The sequence below is a fragment of the Elephantulus edwardii genome, unplaced genomic scaffold (genome assembly GCF_000299155.1).
Source record: "Elephantulus edwardii isolate Elephantulus edwardi_28Jun2011 unplaced genomic scaffold, EleEdw1.0 scaffold00009, whole genome shotgun sequence".
Classification (NCBI taxonomy): domain Eukaryota; kingdom Metazoa; phylum Chordata; class Mammalia; order Macroscelidea; family Macroscelididae; genus Elephantulus; species Elephantulus edwardii.
In genome coordinates, this window is record NW_006399759.1 from 4,477,845 (window position 1) to 4,501,234 (window position 23,390).

The window sequence follows — 23,390 nt, forward strand, 5'->3', positions numbered from 1 at the left end:
GAGCACCCTGGCTGCACCTTTACCAAGACAGAGCACCCTGGCTGCACCTTTACCAAGACAGAGCACCCTGGCTGCACCTTTACCAAGACAGAGCACCCTGGCTGCACCTTTATCAAGACAGAACTTTGTTCTTTTAGCAATCTATGGGATATTCAGTACTTTTCTTGAGCAAATACATAATCCCTTAAAAAGTCACACATTAATTTTACCATTTCTGTTTTGAACCTCATTTTAAAACAGCTACTTAAGTCAGTAAAAACTTTTGGTAGTTTGTGGGGTGGCTTTTTGAAAATACAGTTCTGTTAAAAAAAAAAAGCTTGTATTATCCAGGAAAAAAAGTGGCCTCAGTGCAGCTTTTTCAAATTTCCTTGTGGGAATTATTTATTAACCTAGTTAATACTACTAAACAGATTTGTTTAGTGTGCCTTGTGTTTGTACAAGGCATTAAGAGAATGGAAAGACTTGTTCCTCACCCTTCAGTAATGGGCAGTTTTAGCAAAATATTTTATTGTATACATTAATAATTAGAGCTAGAGTGGGTAGATGATAATAAGCATGATATAAGTTCAGTGTTTCCAGGATCTAGGCCAATTATGTTCTAGGATAAGAACTGCTGGAGACCACATTTGAAAAACTATCCTAGAACATGTATAACATTTCAACTGGGCAAAGGGGTTAGAGGACATCATTTTACATAAAGAAAACGGCCTGAGCAAAGGCATGCAGGCAAGGTAATACAGGTGAATTAAGAGAAGTTCAAGGGACCAGGTCGCTGTAAAGGCCAAGCTACATAAGGAGAAATAAGAGGAAACTAATTTAAAAAGGTAACTAACCTGTGGCCAACTCTTAACGTAACAAAAAAAAAAAAAGAAACCATAGGAAGTTAGATTTTAGAAATAGAAAAGAATTTTTTAAAATCTACCCCTCACTAGTAATTTTTTTACTATCATATCTTACAGTTTCCCAGTGAGAAATAACTTCTTAGCAACTTTATTTGCAAACTGGATGCCATAACTTCAAAGAACAATTACCTGGCTGCTGAAAAAACTGTCTTTGTGAGTCAGCAAATTCTTGGCTGCAGCTCATATTCACATTACCCACACCTTGTGAGTGTATCATTAATTCTTTTGTCATCACTGAAAGACATGACTGAACTCATGTACGACCGCTGCTGAGTGACTCCTCTAGAACTGATACTTGCTCTATTATTTACCAACAAGCCCTGATGGTGCACTGGGCTACGAGTTAACTGAAAAGTCAGCAGTTTGACACCACCAGAGAAAGATGGGGTATTCTTCCTCTGCAAACATTTCTGCATTTATGGAGACCTGAACAGGCAGCCATCCTCTATCCTCTAAGGTCACCAAAAGGGCGTCTGGTTCTGAGTTAGTTTAGCAGTTCTTTCCTCCTTGATCACTGCTAGACATTTACCCAGTCATTCTCCTTGGATACACTCAAAGGTCCTACCTGCTGGGTGTTTGCCATAGTGTCAGGTACTGCAATTAATGCATTATAAATAGTGTTTAATACCATTCTCAAAGCAACACATGGAATAGGTATTATTATCCTGATTTTCCCAGAAGAGGAAACAAGCTCAGAGACGTTAAACAGTATGTCACCCGGAAAGCGGCAGAACCTGGGTTAAAGTGCATCTGCCTGGCCCTATGGTTTTAATCACTTTTCTGTACTATCTCCAAGGAGCGTCGCTGGTACAACTGTTAAGTGCTCACTGCTAATGGCAACGTCAGCTGTTCTAATCTAGTAGTTGCTCCCTGAGGAAGAAGGATGCAGCAGTCTGCACATGAAAAGCCTGATTACTCCCCTGGAAATGCTGGGAAGTTCTACTCTGCCCTGTAAAGTATCTAGGAAACGAGATTCACCTTATGGCAATGAGTCTGGTTTGGGTGCTTTTTCAAGCCTGTTTTGACATCTTACTGACAGGGTTTGGTATTTTCCATTAAGAAACAAAACATTCACTGAGCCCCTATACTACAAAATCCTGTGCAAAGTGCTGTCAGAGATCCACACTTAACTAAGACTTGCTCTATATAGCTGCTTAGACTATACCATCCGTGAACATGAACACTGTGTCACGCCAGTTTGTGAAATACTATGCCCATGATTCATTAATTAAATCAAATAAGGTCAGAGAGGGAAAGAGCTCCCCATACGCATGTTGGACCACAACTACTCACAGACAGAAATCAACCAGCCCTGACTACTGGCTTGCGGAGAACTTTAATAACACATCTCAGTCAGTCTGTAAAAGCTCTGCTGATGAAAAATCTGTCCTGTCAGAATTTCCCAAGTAAATCTGCTTACAATTCATTTTCAAAGAACCTCAGCTTCCTTTGAAGTAAGCTACTAAAGCAAGTTAGCCAACAATAAGCACATTAAGAATTGAGTCCTTGTACCCCTTACCACTGATGAATAAAGCTATTTGGTTAAAACACAGATGTGCTGTCACACTACTTCTACCAGGAAGCCTGTTTGTTGCATGAAGCTACAGAGAGCCATTTCAATGAAGAGAAAGAAGCCAAATATGCCTTCTTTTAAGTTAATGAACTTTAATTCCGTCTTTATTCCTCTCAATGTTTTTCCTTAATATTATAAGGACACTAGTTACATTTTTCTAAATAAACACAACATATACAAACATGCAAAGCTTGAGTGCGATGTTTATTCAACAGGCCCCTTTAAGGTATAACCGTAAGTATCCCTTCAGACATTCAATGTCAACTCTGTACAAAGGCCCAACATTCATATCACAAATTACACAATCCTCAGACTAGTCAAAAGGCTGCAGTGATGAATACTAACTTAATTTACCCTGCACATGATGCTCTATTAAAAGAATAGAAATCAAGAAACGGAAATAATTCCAAGATCTCCAGAGAGGTAAAAGAAATATCAAGAAATGCTTGGCTAACAAGTAGAATCTCCAAATCATACAAAGTCAATGGGACTGGTACTTACTGTTCAATTCGAGGTGACAAGTACAGCTTGGGGTACACCTGAGTGGCTTCAGTATCCTCAAAACTGACAGAAAGAAGGGCCACATCTTCTCCAGGGTCTTCATTTGCATCCTAAAACAGAACGTGAAAAAATAAAAAAGTACCCTGAGTACCTATTCTCATAATGTTGTATGGAGATATTCTCGTAAACCAGCAAAGGTGAGGCCATGTGCTACCATATTCCACCTGAGCATCTCAGTACATCCCTTGCCACATATATAATCATATTTCTAGAGTGATGTTTTCATACTTCCTGAACCCAGGCTAACACAGGGAGGCAAAAGACCCTACTGCCCCTTTAGCTCACATATTCTCCTATCCTGGGGCGGTGGGGGGAAACTAATCTGAAAAAAACTTAGCTAACAAATTGAAGTAAACATGTTCCTAATAAGATGTCTAAATGGCTTATAATTTCTTTTTCATGGGGAAAATGGGAGTGATAAACATAATTTCTATTACAAAATATCAGCAAAAACATTAAAATATCCAGTAATTAAGGAGCTGTGCTGTCAACCCAAAGGCACAAATCTGTGAGAGAGAGATGAGCAATCTCATGCATGAAGTTTACTACCCATAAAAACTTGCTGGAGGATGAGCTATGATTTGACGGTACATAACAACAGCTACATAACTGTGATAATATGTTTTAGGTTATTTAAATAACAAATTTTTTTAGGATATGCATCATTATAAAAAGTTTCATTGCATAAGGATATAGTAGGGAGTTGTGGACACATATACTTTAACAAAATGACTATGAATGATTAATATGTGACCCATAAGACACACACACATTCATATCTTTAAAACCTAGTTATAAGAAAATGACAAACCAAAACATTTGCACAGTGAAACATTGTCAAGTTTACCAAACAACCTACAATAAAATTAAAATGATAGTGAGAAAGAGAAGTGTGCTGTAACTTAGAATTAAAAATAAAAAATAGAAACAAATGAATGTCAAACTTCACTCAATTCAGCATTGATGATATGCCCTAAATCAAAACTGTGGCATTAGCAACCTATATGCATGTTCCAAGCAGGGAATGTTTGCTAAATTTCTTAATAAAACACTGAATTAACATAAAGAGTGGTATGTTGATTTTAATTTGTGAATGCCAAATTTTTGTAACCCATAAATAATTTACTTTTTGTTGATAATAAAACAGAATTTTAGAAACTGAACATCTTTCATACTTAATTGTTCTTGTTCCTGCTGCTAAGAGACATCAAGTCACCTACAACTCATAGTAACCCTAAGAACAGCAGATCTGAATGCTCCCGACCCTGCCCCATGCCCATGATCTCTGCTGTGCTTGAGCCCATTGTTATAGTACCACGTCAACCCACTGTTGGGGGGAGGGTTCTTCTCTTTCTTTGACTCTCCACTCACCTTCCCAGCATTCAGTGCTTGTTCAAGGATTGGCCCTTCTTGATAACATGCTCAACGTATGTAAGAGAAAGCTTCACTATCTTTGCCTCTAAAGATGACCCTGATTGCACTTTCTTGAGTACAGACTTGTTATTCTGGCAGCCCATAGGATATTCACTATTCTTCTCCAACAACACAATTCAAAAGCATCACTTCTTCTTCTGGCATCATCAATATATTATATATATACTGTACAACTTTGAGATGTATAGCAAGTCATGGTTTGGACCAGGTGCACCTTAGTCTTTAAAATGACATCATTGCTCTTTAGCATTTCGTAGCAGTCCTTCACAGCAGATTTTTCCAATGCAACACATCTTTTGATTTTTTGACTGCTGTTACCCTGAGAGCTGATTGTCGATCCCATAAAAATGAAATTATTGACAACTTCAATCTTTTCTCCATCTATCACAATGTCTATTGGTCCAATTGTGAAGATTTCTGTTTTCTTAATATTAAGATGTAATCTATATTGAAGGCAATGTAATCTATATTGAAGGTAGTCTTTGATCTTCCTCTTGTTTACTTTGGACAACAGCTTCTAATTCTAGTTACAGGTTTCCCGTGAGCATGATTAAGTCATGACACTACATTTCTAGCTTAGTTTATAGGTTCTAAGGAAGGTTCAGCAACCATTACAGAGGATCTCAAGCTAAACTTTAAGAACCAGTGCCTAAAATTATTGAGAACCTCAGATAAAATGTCTGAAAGTCTGTCCAAAACTTCTTTTATAGACTTTAGCTTTCAATTTATTGTGGGTTTATATTCCAAAATTTAATCTTTTAACAAGATTAAAAAGAATGATTTCAAAGAAAAAGGTTTTTTCATTTCTGTCTACTCTCACTTTTCAAGGTAATTTCATGGGATCTAATATATTTTTCTATGTTCACAGAAACAGACACTTTCTCTTCTTTTGTAAAATCATATTTTATACATCACTTTCTGAACTATTTTTTAAACAGCTATATAATTTCCTATGACATGAGTTATTTTTAATTAAATTCCTTCCTTAGTAGAGTTGTGGTGCTGGAGAAGAGTATCGAATATACCATGGGCTGCTAGGAGAACAAATAAACTCATCCTGGAGAGGGTTAAACCAGGCTGCTCCTTGGAGGCAAGGATGCTGAAGCTCCATTTGACATGCTTTGGACATGTTGTGAGGAGAGACCGGTCCTTAGAGAGGGACATCATGTTTGGGAGGGTGAAGGGACAGCACAGGAGGGGAAGGCCCTCTATGAGGTGGAGTGACTCAGTGACTGGGGTAAATCGGCTTAAGATAGATTAAGGTTCAGAGCTGTTGTTTATAGGGTCGTTATGAGTCACAAGTGACTTGACGGTACATAACAACAACAACAACATCTAGTAAGAGAAATTCTGACTGACTTCAGTTCTTCACCTACTTCACTTGATATGCTGAGCAAATAACTTGAGAACCGGCCTAAGTGAAACAGGACATGGCCTCAGGATTCGAGGAAGATTCGTCAACAATCTGCATTATGCAGATGACCTCATGGAAAGTTGAGAAGACTTGGAGCACCTTCTGAAGAAGATAAGCTCCTGTAGCCTTCAATATGGGTTATACCACAATCTTAAGAAAGCAAAAATCCTCACCACCAGACCAACAAGACATCTCTCCATGATAGATGGAAAAAAGATAGAAGTCGTTAACAATTTTGTTTTACTAGGATCCAGACTGCTTAGCATATCAAGTGAAGCAGATGAGGAACTGTAGTCAGTCTGAATGCAAAACATCTTAAAGTGCTAAAGAGCAAGGGTGTCAGCTGTACAGACTAAGATGTGCCTGATTCACACCATGGTATTTTTCAATTGCTTCATATCCATGTGCAAGTTAGACAATGAACAAAGAAGTCTAAAAAAGAATGAATGCTTTTCAATTGTCATACAGCGGAAGTGTTGAATATACTTGAACTGCCAAAAGAACAAATCAATCTGTCTTGGAGGAGGCATAGCTAGAGCGTTCCTTGGAGGCAAGGAGGTTAAACTTAATTTGCACATACTTTGGGCTTGTGTCCAGGAGGAGCTAGTCCATGGAGAAAGACATCATGGTTGGCAAAGCTGAGGATCAGCCAAAGACAAGTTGGATTGTCACAGCAATGAGAATGAAGGGCCTGAGTGGGGCCAAGATCCTGGGATGGCAAAGTCCAGGCTAAGTGTTCAATTTGTTGTCCACAGGGTCACTGTGAGTCACAGCTGCCACAATGGTGCAAAATAACACCACAGCCACACATATATATGTACACACACATATACATACATATATATATACACATACATATATATATACACATACATATATGTACACATACATACACACATATACATACATATATACACACATATAAATACATATATACATACATATACATACACACACACACACACACACACACACACACACATAAAATCTAGTTGTTACAGAATAGCCCTTATTTATATACTTTTCTGTAAAATGGGGATGAGAAACTTGGAAAGTACTTAGGCCCTCAACAATTACAAACTACCTATTACACAAAATGACTCTGATACTGAGTTTGAAAAATTTTACATCCATAGTGGTAAATTTATTTTATTATCTATAAAAATAGCTCTCTTTACAGTTAAGAATGGCCACCTTAAAAAGGGCAGAAAGAAGTAACAAGGACATTTCAGATACCTTCTCTTAGTCACTAAGATTCCTTGTTAAAGTTTAAGGTTGAAAGCATTGATCACATGTCACAAATATCTGAAAAAAATCACTATAGAGAAGTAAGTTAAAGAATTTTTTAAAATTAACTTTTTTATTCTAGATGTCTATAATAATTTAGAATTATTTTCTACTTTTTTTAACTTCGCATTTCACTATGGTTCAAGCAAAGAACAGAAATGCTGAGAGAAAAATCCTCAAAACAAATGGAATGACCCTTGTTTATGTAATTACCATTCATCATCTGCCATCCTGCAAAGAGCACACAAAACATTAGTCTGAATATGAAAATAATGATTTCCAGGAGTTCATCTCCTGAGTTATTTATATACGTTTTATTCCTCTTGGTGTGGCACACGCACTTCCCTTGAATTGGTATTTGATTCCTAATGGATACCCAAGTTTGACGTTAAATACTTAAATAAGCCCAAAGAATTCCAAAAATATAAATCCACACAGTGCTGTTTCCAGTTTCTGCAGCTCTAACAAGCTTGTACATGTGTTCTTTCCCATCTGGGAAATTATAAAAGAAGCTCTTGTACCATGGTTCTTAGAAGCTAACATTACAGCTGATTATTGTAACCACTAATGGCAGCATTTGGAAAACAGGGGGTGGTTACAATGTAGCAGGGGACATTTAAAAAAATGTGTAAGTATACATTGCCAAGGCTTTCTATCTACACAATTTGAAACTGTAACTGATTAAAACCGGAAGGAGGAGAATGAATGTAAAGGATGTTGAATCTGCTGAAGCTAAAGACTATTTCCTCCTACTTTTATGTCAAACATGGACACCCATATTGGTGAGGCAATAGATAGGAACATTTCCCCCCTCCTTTCCCACCCCCAAATTTAACAGTAGATTAAGTTTCGTACTTAACTAAAAGCGATACATACACCTGAAATACAGTATATACATCTCAAATAGGTCAAAAGCCAAAATTAATGGATGAATGACTGAATGAATGGATAAATAAAGTAAGCCATTGAGCTTGTTTTTCTAAGCTAAAGAGTATCATTGCTGTGTACCACTGAGTTGGATCTGACTCAGCTGACCTTCTAGCAGGTTTTCAGGGTAAATAACATGGGAGATTGCTCATTTTTCTCCCTCAGAGCACTAGTGGATTTGAACCATATACCTTGGCATAGGTATCACTATTTGTTACTACGCCACCAGAACTAAAGCTAATGGAAAGAAATAAGAACAGTTCAACTAGGAAGAGTCTCAATATTGGTTTCTTTCGCTCCTTTGGTCTGTGGCTACTTAAGATTGTATTGAAGAAAACTCTAATCTGAACTATGCACCAAAAAAAGATATACCTACTAAGAATCAACATTTCTGTTCAAATTATAATGGTTTATTTGTGTAATGACTTTGAATTGGGGCTCTTTGCAAATGTCAAAAGGGTATAGGAAAAAAACCCCAACTATTAGCCTTGCAAATGAAAGTAAATGCAAGTATAATTTATCATTATGTTGTACTTTTTGATATGCTAATTATGCAAATAAAGATATCAGTCATTAAACAAGCCCCTATGTGTTGAGACCAGAAGAGTCAATACAGATACAAGCTACCAATTAACTAATTTGTGACAGATATTAACTGATCCATAAATATTATAAGCCACAGGTCACATAGGAAAACTGTATAAAAGTAATTGTAATCTTAGTTCAAAAAAGCTTACAATAAACCTGTAACTATTACCAGTAAAATGAAATGTTGAATATAATGACTGCAATGGAGCTATTGCACATCCCAGACTCTCTGGGTGCTACAGAATGTTATGGCACTAGGAAGCTAACAGAAAAGGTGCGAATTTGAGTCCACCTAGAGGCAGTGTGGACTGACACTGTAACTGGGGTTACAGGGGTAGGTGTGTGGGAGACAGAGACTGGCTCAGGATACAGCAGGGTACAGAGCTACTGTGCATAGTTCACTATGAGAAGGTCCATAACATCAACAGAGGCAACATAGATCCTGAGCAGTTTCACTGTTGGCTGAAAGGCAGCACCTCTCTGATGGTGTGAATCAAAACCAGCTGTTCCCAGGGAGGAAGATGGAAATCTCCCCATGTGTGATTTACAGCCTCAAAACACCTGCTAGAGAGAGGGTCAGCTATGAGTCAGTTCCAACTCAATAGCAATGAATGGGAAAGGACCTCCAGAATGGCCTGGCAATTGCCTTAAAAAAAATCAGCCATTGAAAATCAAGGCGTAACTGTTCCACTCTGACCCACACTGGGCCCACAGGAATTGAAGCTGATAATAACTAGGTCAAAGTGGATCTAGCGTGTGAAAAATCATGGAAGCACCATTTTGAATTACATTTAAAGTAGTATAAACTAGATTTAGAAGAAATCGTGATTACTATGGTAAAGTTCCTCATTATTTAAAAGGGATTAGTATATTTGAAAAATAAATCTAAATATCTATAAAATAATTTTACTTTAAAATGTACTAAGTGCCAGATTCTTCCCATTCTTTTCAGAGTCAGCCACAGTTTGTCATGATCCACGAAGTCAAATGCATTTGCATAATCAATGAAACACAGATAGACATTCTTCTGGTATTCTCTGCTTTCAGCTAAGATCCATCTAACATAGGCTACAATATCCTAGTACCATGACCCCTTCTAAACCCAGCCTGGACTTCTGGCAGTTCTCTGCTGATGTACTGTTCCAGCCGTTTTTGGATAATCTTCAGTAGAATCTTGCTTGCATGTGAAATCCATGCTATTGTTCTGCCGTTTCCACACTCTGAGAAGAATGGGAATCCCAGAACATGTAATCGTGCTAACACGAAACCTATACTTGGACCAAGAGGCAGTCGTCAGAACAGAGCAGGGCAACACTGCATGGTTCAAAATTGGGAAGGGTGTGCGCCAGGGATGTGTCCTATCTCCATACCTTTTCAACCTGTATGCAGAGCAGATTATCCGAGAGGCTGGGCTTTATGAGGAGACGCGCGGCGTTAGGATTGGTGGAAGATCTATCAACAATCTGCGTTATGCAGATGACACAACTTTGCTTGCTGAAACTGAGGAGGACCTCGTGCACTTACTGCAGAGGGTCAAGGACAGCGGCCTTCAGTATAGACTGAGGCTCAATGTCAAGAAGACAAAGATTCTCACCACTGGACCAATTGGTAGCATCAGGATGGATGGCCAAGAGATTGAGATTGTTCACAGCTTTAGTTTGCTCGGCTCCACTGTCAACACTCTTGGCACCAGCAGCCAGGAAAGAAAAAAACATATTGCGATGGGAAAGTCTGCTGTTAGGGACCTCTCTAAAGTACTCAAGAGCAATGGTGTCTCTTTGGAGACTAAGGTCCACCTGATACAGGCCATGGTCTTTGTAATCACTTGTTATGCATCAGAGAGCTGGACAATGACTATGGAGGACAGAAGGAGAATTGACGCCTTTGAGCTGTGGTGCTGGAGAGGAGTATTGAATGTACCATGGACTGCCAAGAAAACAAACAGATTCATCCTAGAGAGGGTTAAATCAGGCTACTTCTTGGAGGCAAAGATTCTGGGGCTTCGTCTGACATACTTTGGACATGTTGCAAGGAGAGACAGGTCTTTGGAGAGGGACATCATGCTGGGTAGAGTAGAGGGACAGCACAGGAGGGGAAGACCCTCTATGAGGTGGATTGATTCAGTGACTGGGGTAATCGGAATGGGTGTGTCAGAGGCAGTGCGGTTGGCGCAGGATAAAGCAGGGTTTAGGGCTGTTGTACAAAGGGTCGCTATGAGTCGCAAACGACTCAGTGGCACATAACAACAACAAACAACAAGTACCAGATGCTCTGCTGGAGAAGGAAGGGGCAATCTCCTTCTGTACCAGTCAGATCTGATTTGACGGTACATATAAAAATAATACAATAAATGTAAAAAAAACTAAAAAAAAAACACACCAACAAAACCCACAAAATGTACTAAGTGATATTTCTACTCTAGCTGTTCACCCTGAAGAGGGTTAAATCAGGCTGCTCCTGGGAAGCAAGGATTCTGAGGCTTCGTCTGACATACTTTGGGCATGTTGCAAGGCGGGACCAGTCCTTGGAGAAGGACATCATGCTTGGGAGATTGGAGAGACAACGCAGGAGAGAAAGACCCAGGATGAGATGGAATGACTCAGTGACTGGGGTAATGGTGGCAGATGTGTTAGAAACAGTGAGATTGGCTCAGGATAAGGCAGAGTTAAGAGCTATTGTGCATAGGGTCACTATGAGTCACAGGCAACTTGATAGCACAAAACAACAAGAATGTCACACTGCTATTACTGGAATGAAGATGAGTTTGAACCCCTGCATGTTAACTCAGAGCCTACATTCTTACCACCAAGTTTTGCCCTAGCATGCTGTTGGGCACACACACAAAAGGAGGGTTCATATTAATGGTCAACCAAGGGAGCTCTGGGGGCCAAGGGTGTCCTCTCTTTCACTGATCCTACACCTTTCCAAGCACGATGTTCATCTCCAGGGAGTAGCCTCTCCTCGCAACATTCCAAAGTATGTGAGATGAAGCTCTGTCATCTTTGCCTCCAAGGTGCATTCTGGCTGCAAGACAGATATATCTCCAAGACATATCTATCTATTCGAGGCAATAGCTCCTTCTAACAACATACCCAAAGCATGTGAGAGTAAGCTTCATCATCCTTGGCTCTCAGGACTAATCTGCTTTATAAGTGATGACATTTGAGTCATAACTGACTCAACAGCAATGAGCTGGGTTGTTGTTTTGTTGTGTTTTTTTTTTTTCTTTCTCTCTTTTATAACCCAGTAGCAGGCACATAGTTGGTTTTCAAACAGACATTATAGCAAACAAAATGTATTCAATTGACTACTTATTCAGACTTATCAAAGGAGGAGGATGACTTTTCTTTGGATGTCGACAATGACTACAGATTGTAAGGTCACAATATTGAATTTCCTTCAATAAGGTATTCTGTGATTAACCAATTGTACTCTGATTGTCAGGTCAGGTCAGGAGTGGTTAACTGTAATGCACTTGAAATAGCCAGTTCCTACAGGCTGGACACCAGGACAGAGCTGTTGCCACCTGCCCATGACCTCCAAAAGTGACACCATCAGCTCATCACTTTCAGGTGTAAGATATAAAATGGAATAAGACTTTAAGAAAAAAAAAATTATACTTTGTCTACTAATTTTATAACTTAGACCACTTCATTGCTTTTATTTATGCAGGAATCTCCTTGTGAAGTTGTACTTACTCTTAAAATTTTGGTTGGAGCTGTTGTTTAAGCTGAAACATATGCTGTACAAATAAACTTTGGGGGTAAAAAAAATCCAGGTTCTTTTAAAGTAATGATGATTATGATTTGCATGGTCAAACACTGCTCCAACAGCTATTATAGCTAACAGAGAGATCCTTGAGAAGCATCCACTTTCTCCAAGTAGCCACAGTATTATGCCAAAATGTGTGTGAAGTAGAGCTTTCTGTCCAGAAGGCAGAGCGGCTGGGTGTAGAGGAATCTTAGCATTGCAGTCAGATATCGATTGGAAACAAATACTGTGTTCTCTCTTCCACCACCTTTTCTACCCACCAGGGTTTTGAGAGAAGGAATCTGGGAAAGTAGGGTTTTCTCTGTTGCCCTAACAACTGTCTTCTTAATGAGCCTGATTAAAAGCTTTTTTCTGGGCTTATATAGAGGCATCCATTTGTGTGACTGTTTAATAAATTACATGGAACCACATTGTGAGATATCTGAATTGCGATTATACCCACACCTCCTAATATAAACGCTGCAGCAGATGTTTATCCAAGAGCCATGGATGCAAGATAAAACAAGAACACTGATTAAATTTAAGCATATTTCAAATAAATATGATCACTATTTAATTCCCTGGATGTCTCCATAATGAGTTTTGATAGGGGTGGGGGAAGATCTGATAATCTGCTCGAGGAAAAAAATCCTACCCCAGGAACCCTGGGGAGTGGCTCTCGGGTGAGCTTTTGGGTCACTGTAAGGTGGGATCTCTATGACGGCAAATAACAATTACAATATAGAGCCATAATTTAAAGAACACATAGATAATGCTTCCACACAGCTAAATCAATACACAGCTCCTTCTAAAGAGATGAAAAAAGTATAAAGTAGTAGTTGATGAAGTGGACACCTATGATGCTGCTTGCCTGACACCTCTCTCATTGAAAGTCCCTCTCTCTTCTGGTCTCCACCACTAAACCTTAATCCACATAGATCCTGAAAACTCTATGCTGTTTCTATTCTCATCCCCTCATGGTCAACCATGGGTCTAGATGGGGTCCAAGTACTTTCCTCAAGATGTGTGAATTTGGGAGCCAAATTCAGGATAATCTCTCCCCAGTGGCAAAAGAAAGTGTTAGAAGCTATATAGTATAAAGCTATATGATTAAAAATGAGTTGTAGTTGACTCAACAGAGAACTGGGTGGCCTAGTGGTTAAGGAGTTGCACGACAAACCCAAAGGCAAATGGTTCAAATCTACCATTCACTCCAAGAGAGAAAAATAGGCAACCTTCTCCTGTGTAATTTCTTTCTGACCTCTGAAAACCCACTCAAGGGTCCATTCCCACTCAATGGCACTTAACAACATACAAGAGAGAAGGCAGCCTTCAGTTAAGAGAACAAAGCTAAGGTGCGGAGAGAAGGAGTTGATGTGAGAGGAAAGTTCTGGCAGCATTTCTGCCCTTAGTTCTCACACCTTTCAGTCCAATGTGTCACTGCCCTTTGAGCAGGCTAATAAATTGCTCCCAGTTTTCAAAAACTTGAACAGCTTTCAAAAACTTAATGCACATAGTTTAAACACAAGTGTTTTTCCTTCACTTACAATCAACATTTTCTGTGGTAAATGATTAAATTAATACAGATGGTAACCATGAGAAATAAAACTTTGAGGCCCGAGTTGGAGCCAAGGTGCTTTAGTCCCTAACTAGTTGCGTTGCGAACTAACCTAAAGGCCACATGTCTCTAGTGGTTCAAACCCACCAGTAGGTCTGCAAGAGAAAGGAGGGCGGCCTCCTCTCATTACAATTTATAGCCCCAGAAACCTGCTGGGAGGTCACTTCACTGTGAGTCAGAATCTAATCAATAGGATTGAGCTGGGGTTTTGTGTTAAGATCTAGGAAAGGATATTAGGACCGAAAATGAGCCCCATACTTCCACACATGCCAGAAGAAAGCTTTGCTAGCACAACCTGCCTGCAGCACACAGTTCCGGCTACAGCTGTCCTACAACTGTTATTTCTCTGGTCTTCCTGCCTTACACGCTGGCAGGCTTGAAACAGCACAGTAGCCCACTCTGGGCCTAATAGGAACATCCTGTGCTCCCTCTTCTATAGCTGCTCTCTATGAAGGAAAAGGCAGTAGAGATGCCAGTGCTGGAAGAGGCAAAAGCATCCATGGCTGTAGGCTACTTGAATATATAAAATATCCTGAAAGTCTGACACACAACTGAGGAACTACACAAATACAGTGACCTGTTTAGCTTTAGAATTGTTTTTAATGCAAAGAGCTTACATGGTTTTGAAATACATGTATTTCATATACGCTAAGGGTAGCATGTACAAGACAAGAAATATGCACAGTTTTTGCAATGGTATGTTGTTGTTGTTGTGTACAATCAGGTCAGAACCAACTCATAGCTGACCCTCCAGTGAGTTTTCAGACAGTAAATCACATGGGAGAAAACTGTCCATCATTCTTCCACAGATAACAGTGGTTGTTGTTTTTATGTGCCGCAAGTCACCTGTGACTCATAGTGACCCTATGTACAACAGCCCTAAACCCTACTCTGTCCTGTGCCAATCTTATTGTCTCTGACAAACCCACCCCAATTACCCCAGTCACTGAATCAATCCACCTCATAGAGGGTTTTTCTCTCCTGGGCTGTCCCTCCACCCTCCCAAGCATGATGTCCTTCTCCAAGGACTGGTCCCACCTTGCAACATGTCCAAAGTATGTTAGATGAACCTTCAGAATCCTTGCCTTCAAGGAGCAGCCTGGTCTCACCCTCTCTAGGATGAAATTGTTTGTTCTCCTAGCAGTCCATGATATATTCAACATTATTCTCCAGCACCACAGCTCAAAGGCTTCAATTCTCCTTCTATCATCCTTAGTCGTAGTCAAGCTTACTGGTGCATAACAAGTAACTGCAAAGATCATGGCCTGAATCAGGTGCACCTTAGTCTCCAGACTGACATAGTTGTTCTTCAGTACTTTGGAGAGATCTCTGACAGTAGACTTCCCAAATGCAATTCGTCTATTTATTTCCTGGTTGCTGGTACCAAGAGTGCTGATTGTGGAGCCAAGCAAACTAAAGCTGTTAACAATCTCGATCTCTTCACCATCTATGATTATGCTGCCGTTCAGTCCAGTGGTATCTTTTTTCCTTGATGTTGAGTTTCAATACATATTGAAGGCTGTAGTCCTTGACCTTCTGCAGCAAGTGCTTCAGGTCCTCCTCAGTTTGAGCAAGCAGGGTTGTGTCACCTGCATAATGCAGACTGTTGATGAGTCTACATCCAATCCTGATGCCACATGTCTCCTCATAGAACCCAGCCTCCTGGATAATCTGTTCCTCATATAGATTGAAAAGGTACGAAGATAGAACACATCCCTGGCACACACCTTTCCCAATTTTGGAACAGTTTTTCCTGGCTCTGTTCTGATGACTGCCTCCTAGACCAAGTATAGGTTTGGCATAATCAATAACAAATTCTGGGATTCTAATTCTGTTCAGAGTCACACATCTTCAAATAACAGTACACTTCTCAAAATACAAACTCAGTCACTGCCATCAAGTTGGAACTGTCTCATAGCTGCCTGTAAAAGGAGGCTGTAAATGTCTCATAGCTGCCTGTAAATTTCATGGGAGGAGACTGTGCATCTTTTTCCCTTGGAGCAGCTGGGTGGATTTGAATTGCCCACATTTGGGTTGGCAGCTCAGCCTTTTTATCCACTAGGCACCAGAGCTCCCTAAAATGCAAACAGCTTTTTTAAAATTGTTCTTTGTTTGTTTTTTTTCTTTCTCTGAGCACTATCACAGTGCATGCATTTTGTTGCTACGTAACAGTGATATAGCCACCCTTATAAGTAAGATAATGCTTGCATAGCAGTACCTAGCACATTGTGCAACCACTATGGAAAACAGTATGATGCTTTCTCAAAAAGTTGGAAATAGAAATATAACTTGACCCAGCGATTCCACTACAGGTAATATAACCTAAAGAAACCAGAACTGCAACCAAAGCAGATAGATGCTCACTCATGTTTATTGTGGCTTTGTTCACAATAGCAAAGAGGTGGAAACAACCCTAGTGCCCATCAACAAACAAATGGATAGAGAAGCTGTGATATGTTCAGATAATGGAATACTATGCTGCACTGAAAAATAAGAAACTCATGAAATATTATATAAAATGGGTGATCCTGGAGGACATTATGCTGAATGAAATATCTCAGGCAAAAAAGGACAAATACTGCATAGTGCCACTTTTGTAAAGAGGGACTGACATCAGAGTTGGGGGGAAACTAAGAGGGGATAAACAATATATACTGCATTAAAACAGATGAGGGAGAGTGCTGTTTAAGAGGACTATATGATTAGGTATTATTGTCATGACAAGAGTCCAGAATGAAAGCTGCCTAGTGGAGTGGACTGAAGGGGCAGGGGGAGTATTGTAAAACAGTGAAAGTTTTTTTTCTTTTTTTACTTGTCAAAGAGAAAAGAGAACTGGGGGGAGGGATGGGCAGGGACAAAAGAGTGCAACAACGAAAGAATGGAAATTAAAAAAATACAATAAAATTCAGAGGCTGGAAAAATACAAACATTCTTTAATAAAATATAGCACCCACTGAAAAAAAAATTTGTACAACCACTATGGAAGGCAGTCTACACTTTCTCAAAAAATTGGAAATAGAAATACCATTTGACCCAGCTATCACATTACTTAAAATATATTCTAAAGAAGCCAGAGTCATGGCACAAACAGATGTTTTTTATATTTATTGCACCATTATTCATAATAGTGAAGAGACAGAAACAGCTCAAGTGCCCATCAACACACAAATGATTGGGGCATACTATGGAATATTATGCAGCACTATAAACTTTGAAAATTAACTTGTAAAACACTATACAATATGGATGAGCCTGGCAGACATTATATTGAGTGGAACATCTCTATCACAAAAGAACAAATACTGCATAAGACCACTGTAATAAAAATAGGATAGACAAGGGGTCAGGGAAGGCTGGAAAGGAAGGGATAGATAATGAACACCACACTGGAATAAGTGAAGTATTCTCTGAAAAGAATACAGCGACAGGCATGAAGGAAAGAGAAGTATTCTCTGAAAAGAATACAGCGACAGGCATGAAGAAAAGGGTGTTCAATAAATGTTAGTTTCTCTTCCCCTAGTCCTTTTACATTCTTGTTTTCATATCCTTTCTATATCCTGTTCTTTCTATTAAAGCCAAACCCTATCTTCTGTTCTCGAGGTTGCTTTTAATTCTGCAGGTCAGAGATTCTTTTCAGATGGTCTAGAATTTGAAGGCAGAAAGGACAGGCACCTTTGCATTCACATCCACCCAACACATCACAGGGTCACATTCAGATGGTCTGGCACTCATGGCAGCTAGTTATTTCTAAGTTATTTCAATAATTTGGCACCACAACCTTCCTTAACTGGAGAGAATCACAATTCTCAGGGACCAAAAGAGAAGGAGCCTGCTAGGAATTATCTCCTTGAAGTAATTAGAGATCCTGTGATTCGTTTATTGATATTATCTGCAGAACCTAAAAGGCAGCTTGGAACTCTGCAGAAAGGAGAGGCTTGGCGCCAGATCTGGAACTGGCTGGAGAAAAGGGATCTTGCATGAAAAACGAGCGCTGAGAAGCTCTGTAAATTCTGTACAATTCTCCCATCCGCAAAAGACCTTCGTCTGTGTTGACAGTGGACTGGTATTCAAGCCTCGGCAAGGTGTCTTTCCAACTTCATTCTTCACCATGTCTGCTGACACACCCTAATTCTAGCAGGCTCTCACTCCATAGCCTGTCTGCTAGAGACCAAATATGCCTTGAATACTCCTGTCACTTACTAAATGAGGTCTGCATGAATCAAAAGAAGTGTAAGATCCCAAAGAGGAAAAAACGATCAAGCATTTCTTAAAGGAGAGAGAGAGAGAGAATAATCTCAAACACACAGAGAGAATCAGATGTTATATTAAAAATTCTATTTTAAAAAAACCTACTACAAATGTTAGTTACCGTAACTACTGGGTGGGCGACTTTGTTGGAAATTTACTATTTATAGAATGTTGTTGACCAGATTTAGAAGCACTATAAATTGATTTAGAGTTTATTAATGGCTTGGATGAGTGCAGAATAGTTCTTTAATTTGTAAACCAGTAACAGGTTTAAGATAGACCAATTGACGAACATTTACAGTTTTGTACTTATGAACAGAAATTGTGACATTTCACGATGCATAAATGATGATGAAAGTATTGAAGCATCTGAGCAAGTTGCAGTTCCCCAGGGAAGCTATTAACAGCTTCACATTTCTAGTTCACATTGGAATGTAGATTCAATTTAATGAAGGAGTTTTTTTATATTAAATAAGCATGAAAGTTAAGACAGCAGACAAAGTTGGAGCCCTTAGCTAGATTTCTTGGGTCTGTTACATACTGAATCAAATGTTGGTAAGTGTACAGAAAACCTGCTCGATAATACAAAATATGTTTCACAAACAAGGACGGGGAAAGCTTTATTTTTAAAAAATCCTCTAAGAGTAAAACACCTTCCCAATGCTACTAACCAAACTGAGCTTTCCCCTCAGCCCAAGGTTAGACCCAGCCCTGCCTGTGCCAAACTACACCAACATTGTGGGAGCTTTCCTTTTTCCTAGCCTCAACCACTTTCATACCCATCTTTTACTCAACAGAAGCTCCCTTCCTTGGGGCTTAATATAGTATTCATTCGCTCATTCAGTGGATAGTTTTTAATGTGAGGCACACCAAGAAGATACTAGGACACATAATTTCAAAATGACTGTTGTCATATGGAAGAACATTTGCTTGACTTCTAGTGCTGAAAATTTTTTTTTGTGACTATTTCAGTACCATTTGTGTTGACTGTGGTTAACACTATACGTCCACTGAAGCCCTTTAATAAAAAGCAAAATGGGGGGGGGGAATCTTCAGTCAAGGAAGAATGAGAAACTGCCATGTTCAAAGCACTTGGATGCAAGTGTGTTCTAAGTGAGGAGGGGCCGGACAGAGGAGAGGGGAAAGCTAAGTTCTACACTGAGGCTTCCAAGGAGGAATCCATGTTCTTTGTGGAAAGCAATCCATGTAAAGAAAAAAGACAAAAAGAACAAGGAAGTAGCAGGAGGAGAGAACAGCAAGTGGAAAGACATAAAAGTAAAAGGCCATCAGCACACTTTATGCACAGTTTATTGTTGCTGTTAAGAGCTACTGTATCTGGTATGACCTGAGGTTTCTTTCATTTGTGGTGGCCATAATTAAAGGATTTGCTGTTCTTATCTCTGCTGATGGAAGGAAAGGCTGCTTGCTGAACTGAAACTGGAGCCTGGACTAACTGAGGAATTGTGCCATAGGACTGCTAGGCTAAAGCTTGGATTTGCATTTAGTGATATTCATTGCCTCTCTCCTTCTCCAACTTACTTCCCTCATAAACCCCATTCTTAGTACGACAACTGTGAGTCTGTGAGTCAATAATGAATAAACCTTTTGCTGCTAAAAAAAAAAAAAGATAAAAAAAGAGCTACTGTATCTGAATCAACTTAGAGTTGACCTTCTAGCAGGTTTTCAGATAGAGAAGATTGTCCATCTTTTCCTACAGAGCACCTGGTGGATTCAAACTACCTGCCTTTGGGTTGGCAGCACAATTCCTTACCACTAGATAATCAGAGTTCCCAAGAAGGCTGAAATACAGGAGGTCCATAAGGAGTTACACTGCTAATCCAAAGGCCACATCTCTCTGGCAGGTGGATTCCACCAGCAGCTCCAGGGCAGAAGTGGGCGGGGAGTGCTGCAAAAGACAGGCAATTTCATCCTGTGTGACTTACAGCCTCAGAAAACCTGCTGGAGGCTCAGCTACAAGTGGCTTCTAATTTGACGGCAATGAGAGTCTGAGAGCTGGAGGTATGAAAGATAAAAGTGGACAAGGTGAAGGGCCAGATTCTACAACCCTGATATATTTAAGCTAAGAACATTGTTTTATTTTACGGGTAACAGAAACAGTCTAAATCAGGCAATGATACCATTGGGCTTCAGTTCACAAAGTGTAGTGTTGCAGCTTTGGAAGGATGGATTGAAAAAGAAAAAATTAAAGATGAGGTGGGGAAGCAAGGCCTGCAATGGTTGGTAACAGAAAGAGGAGGGTATCTGAAGAGATGAGGACAGAGTTCAGGGTGTCAGTCCTCAAGCAAAATGAGGAGGGGACCCCAGGTTGGTGAGAGAGCAAGAGCAGCAATGGGAGAATGGTTACACAGGGAAACACATCAAGTAACAAATTAATTAAAATGAAAGACAAGTTCAGCACTTTTAGAGAAAGAAATTACACATATACATGAAGAGGAAAAATCAAATAGAATGAACTCAGTGTGTTGGACTGGAGTTGTAAGTTATCAATCTCAACATGGTTTTTCAATGGATAAGATAGAAAAAGTATAGAATATAAAATTACTAGTGGTAATTGATTATGTCACTGAATAAAATATGAAATCATGAGTTTCTATCGCTATAAATAAGTTAAACATTTGAAGATAATATTTCAAATGCTACAAAACACTTATCAACTATGAAAGGGGGAAGGGGAATAACTCTACAGTAGAGAAGCCTGGAAGATGCCACCTTAAACAAGGGACCAAATAAACATATCATGAATCAGCTATCTATTGAATCAGATATGGTGTGCAACTTGAGAGAAGACAGGAAGACGAATACAGCATCACTTCCATAATATTCCAGGCACAATTCCAGGCACAGACATAGACACTAATTTGATGAAACATCAGATAAACCCAAAATGAGAGATATTCCAAAAGTAACCAGGCAACAACCTTCAAAAACATTGTGAATACCAAGAAAAACCAAGGAAAAATTAGTGAGTAAAGAGATGTATGAGTGAATGCAATATATAGATCTAAATGGAATTAATTCTTTATAAAGAACATTATATGCCAAGTGGGGAAATTTGAAGAGTCTCACAATTAGATGTAGCAACAGATCAATGTTAATTTTGTGATTTTCACCATTATATTGTTAATTATGCAGAAGAATGTTGATTAAAACCCCCCACATTTAACATTCAAATAAAAAGTAAAAGTAAGAGTAAGGCAGAAATACTCATGTAAGTATCTGGGGACAAAACAACATCAAATCAGCAACATATTCTCAAACAATTCTCAAAAATAGTACAGAGTTTAGTGGGCAGATGTGGGGAGGAGTGAAGAAATAGATTCAATGGGACTTGAAAAGACAATGTAAAAATAGACATAGATCAATAACAAATGATGAACTACAATGTACATGAATGATTATAACACAATTGAAATGAAAGATTAGAAAACAATGTGTATTAATGAAACACAATGTAAATGAATTATTGTATGAGAAGCAAGTAAAAATAAATACTCAGAACCATCTGACTCTTAAAAGAGAGAATGAAAAGATTTTGAAACCCAGATTTTTGTTGTCACTTAGTGCTGTTGAGTATGACTCATGGCAATCTCTTGATTGAAATCTGAACCCTGTGCCATCCTCATCATCTGTGACCTGCATGAGCCCACTGCGACAGTCCCTGTGTCAATCCATCTTATTGAGGGTCTTCCTTTCTTTTGCTGACCCTTCACCTTTCCAAGCAACAGCTTCTTTTAACAACATGCCCAAAGTATATGAGACTAAGCTTCGCCACCCTTGCCTCCAAAGAGCACTCTGGCTCTTTGGACATACCCGTGTGTTCTTTTGGCCATTCATGGGACACTCAGCAATCCTTGTCTCCAGCACTACAACTCAAAAGCATCAATCTTTCTTCTGTCATTCTTATTCATCATCTATCTCTCAGAGGCATAGCAGGTGATTGAAAAGATCATGGCTTGAATCAGACGCACTTTTGTCTTTAAGCTGGAATCACTGCTCTTCAGTACTTTGGAAAGGCCCCTAATAGCAGACTTCCCCAGTGCAAAATGACTTGATTTCTTGACTGCTAGTATCCAGAGTGCTGAATGTGGATCCAAGCAAGATGAAATAATTCACAACTTCCATCTTTTCTCTATCTATCATGATGATGCCTAGTGGCTCACTAGTGAGGAACTTTGTTTTCTTGATGTTGAGATTTAATTCATATTGCAGGCTGCAGTCTTTGATCTTCTGCAAGTGTTTCAAGTCCTTCTCACTTTCAGCAAGCAAGATTGTGTCATCTGCATAACAAAGGGTGTTGATGAGTCTTCCTCAGATCCTGATACTATATATTTCTTCATAAAGTCCAACTGGTTGAATTTTTCAATATACAGATTAACATACTTGATTTGTTCAGTATATGGACTGAACAGATATGAAGAGAGGATATAGCCCTGATGCACACCATTCTTGATCTTAAACCATGCAGTGTCCCATTGTTCTGTTCAAACAAAGCTTACTGGTCTTCATATAAACACAATTAAGTGTTCTAGAATTTCCATTTTCCTGAATATTAGCCATTGTTTGTTATGATCCACATACATAGTTCGTTATGCTCCACACACTCAAACGTTTTTACATAGTCAATAAAACACAAATAGATATTTTTCTGATAGTCTCTGCTTTTAGTCAAGATCCATATGACATTAGTAATGATAATCTTGGTGGCAAGGGCTCTTTTAAACCTGGCTTGAACTTCTGGCAGTTTTCTGTCAATGTACTGTTCTAACCATTTTTAGATGATCCTGCATAATATTTTGCTTGCATATGATAAGAATATTGTCTGATAATTTTCATATTCTGTTGGCTCACCTTTCTTGAGAATGGGAACAAATCTAGAAAAATAATCAGTTGACCAGATAATCAGTCTTTCCAATTTCCTGGCACAGACTGCTGAGCATGTCTAAGGCCACATCTGTAGTTGAAACATGTCAACTGGTCTCCCATCTATTCTTGGGGCTTATTTTTTTCCCCTCCAATTCCTTCTGACATAAAAGAGATGAAGAGGTTTCAAAGGGAAGCTTGAAAATA

At 39.2% G+C, this 23,390-nt stretch overlaps 1 protein-coding gene across 2 annotated transcripts in view; it reads right to left on the reverse strand.

The window, feature by feature from the left end:
* The window catches only part of BRE (brain and reproductive organ-expressed (TNFRSF1A modulator)), a 724,026-nt gene that overhangs the window by 290,541 nt on the left and 410,095 nt on the right, over positions 1-23,390 (reverse strand). For both annotated transcript variants that reach the window (XM_006880575.1, XM_006880574.1), the window contains exon 7: positions 2,977-3,086. In XM_006880575.1, coding sequence (XP_006880637.1) covers positions 2,977-3,086 — 110 coding nt within the window. The remainder of the gene's footprint in view (positions 1-2,976; positions 3,087-23,390) is intronic.